This window comes from Palaemon carinicauda, chromosome 16 (genome assembly GCF_036898095.1).
Source record: "Palaemon carinicauda isolate YSFRI2023 chromosome 16, ASM3689809v2, whole genome shotgun sequence".
NCBI classification, from domain to species: domain Eukaryota; kingdom Metazoa; phylum Arthropoda; class Malacostraca; order Decapoda; family Palaemonidae; genus Palaemon; species Palaemon carinicauda.
Genome location: NC_090740.1, coordinates 129,863,034 through 129,873,033, shown reverse-complemented (window position 1 = coordinate 129,873,033; position 10,000 = coordinate 129,863,034). Strand labels below are relative to the sequence as shown.

Sequence of the window (10,000 nt, the reverse complement as noted above, 5' to 3'; positions counted from 1 at the left end):
ATTCCTCCATCAAACTTTTATGATGGAGTTAAGTGAGGCAATAATATTGTATTTATCGACCATTCACCTTTCCTGGTATACCAATTAATGTTATGCTCCCATAATTCTTATATCTCTCGTTTTCCCTTTTTAATTTATACAAACCAAACTAATTTACTCCTCTTACTAATCCCTACCTTTCTCTCATCAAGGCATACTTTCCACAACTCGATCAACCACTTAGTCACAATTTTATAATGAAATAATACAAGGAACTATATTGCCTTTAAATTTTTATCGCCTGATAACTATAGTCCATTTCTTTTATCGAGGCAGATTTGCACCGACTCGCAGCGGTGCCCTTTTAGCTCGGAAAAGTTTCGTGATCGCTGATTGGTTGGAATTATCTCGTCCAACCAATCAGCGATCTGGAAACTTTTCCGAGCTAAAAGGGCACCGCTGCGAGTCGGTGCAAATATGCATCGCTAAAAAAAATGGACTATAGGCAACTGAACTTTCTCTGACTCTTTATCTCATACTCATTATACTTAATTTGTATATTATTAATTTCACAACTTACAAGCATTGCAGTTCATGACCACAGAAGTACGATATCTGTGATTCAGTATAATTTATCGTGGCAGGAATGCACTCGGATACATTGGTGTCCACACAGCTGTCTAGATTCTTTATCACCTCTGTTGCTGAATGGGAAAGAAACGTGTTAGTTAATATATATATCTAGATATAAAAGATAACGTACATGGTAAAGAAGAATGGATCCATTAAAGAAATCATTTATACAAATGAATGCATAAAATACATAATTAGTTAGGGAACCGTAAATTCTTGGGTTCTTTGTTATTTTAATACTCCAGGCCTTGTTTGAAAAATCATTAAGATAGATGACTAAAAATCCTTTTGTTTCGAGATTATCAGCCTTTGGTCATATTTTTGTTAACTGATAAGAAACTAGCCTCGACCAGGTCTTTTCAAATAACTAAAACGTGATAAAAACAAAAATTAAAATAAGAGTTACGTGACATTTGAATGAAATACAAATGCGAATGGGTATCATAAAACATTACAGAAGAAGAAGAAGAAGAAGAAGAAGAAGAAGAAGAAGAAGAAGAAGAAGAAGAAGAAGAAGAAAGCATTGCGTAGCCACATCAAGAGAGATTAAAAATCTTAAATAACATAGAAATAGGGAATTTAGAAACACCAATTAAAGAGATTGCCTAGTATATTTGAAAATCCTTTGAAGTTAGAAGTAAAAGTATGCAAGCTGTGCTGTCTGTGTAGGAGGTAAGTAATGAAAATGAATTTTCTGCAGATTGCAGAGCTTTGCACCTACTACACTTCTTCTAGTAGTGTGCCCACAATCGTCGTGTTGTGGAGAGAGCAACGAAGAACCCTGAAGAGGGATTGAAAAATCTTATGGTATACTTTACCCTCATTTTGCTGTTTGTAATAGAATCTGCTGATAAATCGCTCCACTGGATCCCTGACAAGATTCATCCACGCTGCTTCGCCTTCCTTGAATCTAAGAGAGGAACCGGGAACAGTTTAATTCAAGGTAGTGTACATTTTGTTAATTTCGTGATGATTATTCTGACTGAAAGCAATTTACCAGAAAGGTTACCAACTTGCTAGGCAAACTTCCAGAGAATAAATTCCCTGAATTTAAAAGAGATAAGAAATCAGTTAAAAGATATGAGGCAATATGATGGTGTTGATGAAAATCTATATATCAATAAAACTAAGTCGTTCGCGGAAAAGAATTATTGAGAACAGAAGAAAATGTGAAGAAATGGCGCAAGGCCTGAAGAGTACTGTAGTATGACATCATTGTCAGGAAAACACCTTTTTTTATAGCAAATTAAAAGGGTAGAGGGATAGTATGTCACCTCAACAAGAGATTGATTCTGACGTTATATAGAAATGATTAACGTGGAATATATCTATGACATATCTGTTTTTGACGTTGTTAATAGTTTATATAGGACATAATAATCTGTTTTGACGCTGTTACTGTTTTTAGAATGATATATTGTTAATTTATTCTCATTTATTTATTTCCTTATTTCCTTTCCTCACTGGGCTATTTTTCCCTATTGGAGCCCTTGGGCTTATAGCATCTTGCTTTTCCAACTATGGTTATAGCTTGGCTAGTAATAAATGTAAATGGAATTTCGGTATGGAAATATAACTTTTGAAGTTTCTCTATATAGATGTTTATAGTTAATGCATATCTTTATATCGTTAAGTAATTTGATAACGTTAACTCAAATTCATAGATCATTAAGATTGTACAATCTACGTTGATGTTCTCTTTTTTATGATAATTATCCGTCTGTGTTATTCATAAATTTGATTTTTATAATGGTAATAGTAAACGTGGTTTGGACAGTCGTTGGTATATAGACTACCTAACCTATTTCAGTACATTCTATTTGGATAGGGAACTACCGTTAACACTTTAATCGACTGTGCATTTTGAGATAATATAGATCGACTACTGTACGCAACCCGTCAAAAATTACTGCTAAATATTTAGATACACACAGATTCAACCTCATCCTCCTCTGCTAACTACAAACAGCTGGTTTGGCAATTTCTGGGAGATTGGGGTTTCGAAGTATACCTCTCGGAGTCTCGCTGTATTGCACTAGTGCAGCCCGTAAGAGGGAAGGATTATGGATATGCTCTCTCTCTCTCTCTCTCTCTCTCTCTCTCTCTCTCTCTCTCTCTCTCTCTCTCTCTCTCTCTCTCTCTCTCTCTCTCTCTCTCTCTCTCTCCTACATGTGAGACGTGGAGAGACCGGGCAGTCATACGTTTGGCAATGCTGCTCAGCGTTACAAGAAAGAAATATATTCATATTCATGTAATAGACACTTGCTCTAATCACTCTCAGCCTTTTGAGATACGGCTTAGTTACCCATCCAAGGTCCAGACGTTTTTCATTTTCTTTACTGTTAAATTCCGCAATAATCTTCCTTATATTCATAGGCAAACTTGAGAATATATGTAATCCTACTTCAAAACACATTGCACATTTACTTTAATTTCTAGCACTTGTTTCATTATTGCTATTTACGCGAATTTTTGATTATATGAGCTGGAGTTAGTTAGGATATATCTGTGTCTCCTGGCTTCGGAATCCTTATATAGCCTCTGGTGGATATTAGTGTCGCAGTCAATGATATCAGGGATTATTATTATTATTATTATTATTATTATTATTATTATTATTATTATTATTATTATTATTATTATTAGTTATGCTAATTTACATCCCTAGTTGGAAAAGCAGGATACTATAAGCCCAAGGGATCCAACAGCGAAAAAATAGCCGAGGGAGGAAATGAAATTAGGAAAAAAATCACTGGAGGAAAAGTAATGAACAAAAAAACTGAAATACTTCAAGAACAGTGACAACATTAAAACAGATCTTTCATATAAACTATAAAAGCTGAAACACGCGAGGAAGATAAATCAGATAGAATAGTGTGCCCGAGTGTACCTTCAATCAGGTGAACTCAACTCCAAGACTGGAAGATTAATGCTTCTGCCCCTCTCAAAATAGAAGCTGCTGCTATTATTATTATTATTATTATTATTATTATTATTATTATTAATTATTATTATTATTATTATTTTATTATTATTATTATTATTATTATTATTATTATTATTATTATTATTATTGTTATGCCCCCTGTGGCCGCGGGGGCATAAAACAATTAGAATAGCGCCAACGTTATCCCTGCGTGTCGTAAGAGGCAACTAAAAGGGACGGGACGAGGGGGCTGGAAACCCCCTCTCCTGTATAAGAAATCCTGTGAGACAGTAACAAAGAGATGGAGCTGGGGGAAGAGTGACTGCTCCCCGCACTCTAGTTTTGGGGTGTTTGAATGTGCGTGGATGTAGTACGATAGAGAGTAAAAGATGTGAGATTGGAAGTATGTTTAGAAGTAGAAGGATGGATATATTGGCCTTGTGTGAGACAAAGATGAAAGGAAAGGGTGAAGTGATGTTTGGTGAAATGTCTGGTAGAGTGTCTGGGATTGAAAAGGGAAGAGCGAGAGAGGGTGTGGCTTTATTGCTGAGTGAATGGATGACAGGTAAAGTAGTGGAATGGAAGGAGATATCATCTAGGTTAATGTGGGTAAGGGTTAGGTTGGGTAGGGTATGTTGGGCGTTTGTCAGTGCGTATGAGCCAGGTAGTGAGAAAAGTGAAGAAGAGCGGAATGAGTTCTGGAATGAATTAACTAGGTGTGTAGAAGGACTGGGTAGAAGGAATTATGTAGTTGTCATGGGTGACTTAAATACTAGAGTGGGCGCTGGAGAGGTAGAAGGTGTCATTGGGAAGTATGGCGTACCAGGTGAAAATGAGAGTGGTGAGAGACTGGTAGATATGTGTGTTGAACAAGAGATGGTAATAAGTGCTAGCTTTTTTAAAAAGAAAGATAAAAATAAGTATACATGGGTAAGAGTGGCAAATGGAAGAGTAGTAGAAAGGGCATTAATGGATTATGTGTTGATAACTAAAAGAATGTTTGGAAGATTGAAAGACTTGCACGTGTTTAGGGGTATGGCTAACGGTATGTCTGATCATTTTTTGGTGGAAGGAAAATTAGTTGTAGCAAAAGAGTGGGGGAATAGAGTGGGTGGATGTAAAAGGGAGCTAGTGAGGGTTGAAGAGCTAATAAAACCGGGGGTAAAAAGTAAATATCAGGAAAGGTTGAAAATGGCATATGACGAGGTGAGAGTAAGAGAAACTGGTAATTTAGAGGAGGAGTGGAAGTTAGGAAAAGAAAATTTTGTTGGGATTGCAAGTGATGTATGTGGCAATAAGGTGGTTGGAGGCAGCATGAGGAAGGGCAGTGAATGATGGAATGAAGGAGTGAAGGTAAAAGTGGAAGAGAAAAAGAGGGCTTTTGAAGAATGGCTGCAGAGTAATAGTATAGAGAAGTATGAAAAATATAGAGAGAAAAAGGTGGAAGTAAAGCGCAAGGTGCGTGAGGCAAAGAGGGCAGCTGACCTGAGGTGGGGTCAGGGACTGGGTCAGTCATATGAAGAGAATAAGAAGAAGTTTTGAAAAGAAGTGAAGAGAGTAAGGAAGGCCGGCGCAAGAATTGAAGAGACAGTGAAAGATGGAAATGGAAGGTTGTTAAAAGGAGAGGAGGCAAGGAAAAGGTAGGCGGAATATTTTGAAAGTTTGCTGAATGTTGAGGATAATAGGGAGGCAGATATAATTGCTGTTGCAGGTGTTGAGGTGCCAGTGATGGGAGATGAGAATGAGAGAGAGATTACAATAGAGGAAGTGAGGAGAGCACTAGATGAAACGAGAGTAGGAAAAGCATCTGGTATGGATGGTGTGAAAGCTGAGATGTTGAAGGAAGGGGGTTTGACTGTACTTGAATGGTTGGTGAGATTATTTAATATGTGTTTTGTGTTGTCAATGGTACCAGTAGATTGGGTCTGTGCATGTATTGTACCACTATATAAGGGTAAGGGAGATGTGCATGAGTGTTGTAATTCAAGAGGTATTAGTTTGTTGAGGGTAGTTGGAAAAGTGTATGGTAGAGTACTGATTAATAGGATTAAGGATAAAACAGAGAATGCAATCTTGGAAGTACAGGGTGGTTTTAGAAGAGGTAGAGGTTGTATGAATCAGATTTTTACAGTAAGGCAGATATGCGAGAAATATTTAGCAAAAGGTAAGGAGGTGTATGTTGCGTTTATGGATCTGGAGAAAGCATATGATAGAGTTGATAGGGAAGCAATGTGGAATGTGATGAGGTTATATGGAGTTGGTGGAAGGTTGTTGCAAGCAGTGAAAAGTTTCTACAAGGGTAGTAAAGCATGTGTTAGAATAGGAAATGAAGTGAGCGATTGGTTTCCGGTGAGAGTGGGGCTGAGACAGGGATGTGTGATGTCGCCGTGGTTGTTTAACTTGTATGTTGATGGAGTGGTGAGAGAGGTGAATGCTAGAGTGCTTGGACGAGGATTAAAACTGGTAGGCGAGAATGATCATGAATGGGAGGTAAATCAGTTGTTGTTTGCAGATGATACTGTACTGGTAGCAGACACAGAAGAGAAGCTTGACCGACTAGTGACAGAATTTGGAAGGGTGTGTGAGAGAAGGAAGTTGAGAGTTAATGTGGGTAAGAGTAAGGTTATGAGATGTACGAGAAGGGAAGGTGGTGCAAGGTTGAATGTCATGTTGAATGGAGAGTTACTTGAGGAGGTGGATCAGTTTAAGTACTTGGGGTCTGTTGTTGCAGCAAATGGTGGAGTGGAAGCAGATGTACGTCAGAGATTGAATGAAGGTTGCAAAGTGTTGGGGGCAGTTAAGGGAGTAGTAAGAAATAAAGGGTTGGGCATGAATGTAAAGAGAGTTCTATATGAGAAAGTGATTGTACCAACTGTGATGTATGGATCGGAGTTGTGGGGAATGAAAGTGATGGAGAGACAGAAATTGAATGTGTTTGAGATGAAGTGTCTGAGGAGTATGGCTGGTGTATCTCGAGTAGATAGGGTTAGGAACGAAGTGGTGAGGGTGAGAACGGGTATAAGAAATGAGTTAGCGGCTAGAGTGGATATGAATGTGTTGAGGTGGTTTGGCCATGTTGAGAGAATGGAAAGTGGCTGTCTGCTAAAGAAGGTGATGAATGCAAGAGTTGATGGGAGAAGTACAAGAGGAAGGCCAAGGTTTGGGTGGATGGATGGTGTAAAGAAAGCTCTGGGTGATAGGAGGATAGATGTGAGAGAGGCAAGAGAGCGTGCTAGAAATAGGAATGAATGGCGAGCGATTGTGACGCAGTTCCGGTAGGCCCTGCTGCTTCCTCCGATGCCTTAGATGACCGCGGAGGTAGCAGCAGTAGGGGACTCAGCAGTATGAAGCTTCATCTGTGGTGGAAAATGTGGAAGGTTGGGCTCCGGCACCCTAGCAGTACCAGCTGAACTCGGCTGAGTCCCTGGTTAGGCTGGAGGAACGTAGAAAGTAGAGGTCCCCTTTTTTGTTTTGTTTCTTGTTGATGTCGGCTACCCCCCAAAATTGGGGGAAGTGCCTTGGTATATGGATGGATGGGTTATTGTTATTGTTATTGTTGTTGTTGTTGTTGTTGTTGTTGTTATCATAATTATCATTATTATTATTAATACTACTACTACCACTACTACTACTACTACTACTTGCCAAGCTACAACCCTAGTTGGAAAAGCAGGATGCTATAACCCCAAGGGCTCCAACAGGGAAAATAGCCCAGTGAGGCAAGGTAACAAGTAGAACAATGGTTTGATTCTGGAGCGCCCTTCTCCTAGAAGAGCTGCTTACCATACCTAAAGAGTCTTTTCCACCCTTACCAAGAGGAAAGTGGCCACTAAACAAATAGAGTGCAGTAGTTAGTTAACCCCTTGGATGAAGAAGAATTGTTTGGTAATTTCAGTGTTGTAAGGTGTATGAGGACAGAGGAGAATCTGTAAATAGGCCAGGCTATTCGGTGTATGCGTAGGCAAAGGGAAGGTGAACCGTAACCAGAGAGAAAGATCCAATACAGTACTGTCTGGCCAGTCAAAGGACCACATAACTGGTATATCAACGAGTGTCTGGTGCCATGGTCAACCTACTACCTCCTAATTGTAATGCTTCATCAAATTGACGGTTTGTGTGTGTGTGTGTGTGCGTGTGTGCACATTTCTTACTACTATAATCAGAAGAAATTTCACCCTTACCCATCTAGGTTGAAATACAGCATATGCCGGTCATAGCTGAGGCGCATGGATTTTGAAATGGTCAACCACTCAAGTTTCATATGTTCTAGCACTGTCCGATTCAGCCATATATCTCTGTAGTTCCCCGAGTGGAGGTGCACGAATCCATTGAGTTTGCTCAACCTGAAGAAACAGATTAGTTTGTAATTAGTAACAATAGAGTATTTCAGCAACATTTTCATCGGGATACTATCTCCGGTAAAATCAAGGTCACAAGGGAAATTCTAAATAGTTCAATGCAATTCAAAACATGAGTATCTACTTGAAGATGGAATTCTCAAGGAAATAAGACAAACATAAATACATTATTTATAAAGACTATATCTAGGACAAACAAATAAAAGAAATCGATATTTTGTCTAATTTCTCGGTAAATAAATCCTCAATTTGAAACATTTAAAGGTTTAAAGGCCACTCATGAATGACAGAGGCAAGGGACAGTGACATTGCCTTAGCAAGCAAGACAGTGCCCTAGAGACTTACCATATATTATATGATCAGCGCCCAAGGCGACAATGCCCTAGAGATTTACCATATATTAAACGATCAGCGCCCAAGGCCCCTCTCCACCCATGCTAGGACCAGGGAGGGCCAGGCAATGGCTGCTGATAACTCAGTAGATAGTCCTATAGGCTCCCTCATACTCCCAACCTTAGCACATAAGGATGGTAAGGTTGCAGACACTAATGGCGCTAACGAGTCTGAGTGGGACTCGAACCCACAACTGGCAACCATCAGGCAGAGACGTTACCAATCAGGCCACATCAACCCAAAAGTTCATCTTATGTATAAGATGTCTACAAAACTAATCAGTAATAAACAGGGAAGGATTAAACCAAATGGAATCCACACTGATATGTTCATAAAACAATCTTAAGAAATAAGCTCTCTTTTTTTTTTGCGGGACTTTTACATCATAAATTGTTCATAGACAATCATATGAAAAGGAATAATAAAAAGATAATTTGTAACTAAATTAATTCCACGAATAAGGACATAGTTTAGCGTGATTTAAGTGACGATTAAGAATAAAGTATTTCAAAGGTAAAGTGTCTGTGACATTAAAGATCAGTTTGCAAAGAATTTTTTTTTTTTAGTTGTTTGTGGTACGAGAAATGCTCTTCAAAATAGTTAATATTCAAATAAAAAGGACTCCAAATAACGCAAGACGCATATCTCCAGTCAGCCCCATATAAAAAGGAAAAACCCTAATGCAAAATAGTTAACCCAGCCACTGAGGGGTGGGAAGGGGAGTGGGGGTGCAAGCCAGCCTCAACTTGGTGCCGGTCCCAAGCCCGGGTAAATGGGGAGGGTTGGCGGCAGGAAAGGCATCCGGTTATGAAAAATTTGCCAAAACGAATATGGACAGTGAATATTATCAGAATAGAATTAATGCTAGATGGAGAAAGCTGGCCAGAAACATCAACCCCACATAGAAGTGGGAAAAGATGCAGACAAAGAAGAAGAAGAATGCAGAATAGTTCTCAAGTGAAAGAGTTAGCAAGGATAAGTGTCGTGATAAAAACATTCTAAACCGAAGATTTTCTTTTGCTAAAGAAGATATCTACACGATATGAGTATCTTAAAGATACGTATTTATGATATAATGTTAGTTACTGAAACTAAGATCAATAGGCATAATTGGCAGATTCAGAGAATTGCATATTACTATGTAAGTTAGTAGACAGGGTAATGGCCACAATGAAATCTATGGACCAAAAATCCAAACATATAACGGATAAATAAGTATTCTTATAAGGAATTTGATAGACCCAATCCACCCATTGAATAAATTTGCCAGCTGAAATAGACTGATAACGAAAAAAAGGGAGAAATTATATCAGATAAGGCTGGTCTTGAAACTGGAACTTATAAAAGCAAACATAAGTCTCTGTGATCTTAAGTACGTTGATGTCATTGTATTACCCTACATAAATAGAGAAAAAATGTAAATACCGTAGCATTGAATTATTTGGTCAGAGTGGGGAGTAAAGCAAGACTTGCCATTAACAAAAGCCAAATTGGTTTGATAAACACAGTGACAAGAAAGGTTAGTAGATTTAAATATTCATTTATGATAATCTCAAGGAGCATAAAATATAAATATTGATGATAGCAAGAGAAAAACTGATCAGGCACAGAAATTGATACACTTGATGTGTAATATGGCATTCTGATGATAAACAGTGATGTTTATTAACTTATGTTTACGATTAAACTAACATTGACATACGGATCTATT

At 38.4% G+C, this 10,000-nt stretch overlaps 1 protein-coding gene across 1 annotated transcript in view; it reads right to left on the bottom strand.

Annotated features, from left to right (window-relative positions):
• The window catches only part of LOC137655565 (heparan sulfate 2-O-sulfotransferase pipe-like), a 23,697-nt gene that overhangs the window by 5,876 nt on the left and 7,821 nt on the right, over nucleotides 1-10,000 (bottom strand). The window contains exons 3-5 of the mRNA XM_068389464.1: nucleotides 7,720-7,881; nucleotides 1,431-1,522; nucleotides 560-683 (exon numbers count right to left, since the gene is read on the bottom strand). Coding sequence (XP_068245565.1) covers nucleotides 560-683; nucleotides 1,431-1,522; nucleotides 7,720-7,881 — 378 coding nt within the window. The remainder of the gene's footprint in view (nucleotides 1-559; nucleotides 684-1,430; nucleotides 1,523-7,719; nucleotides 7,882-10,000) is intronic.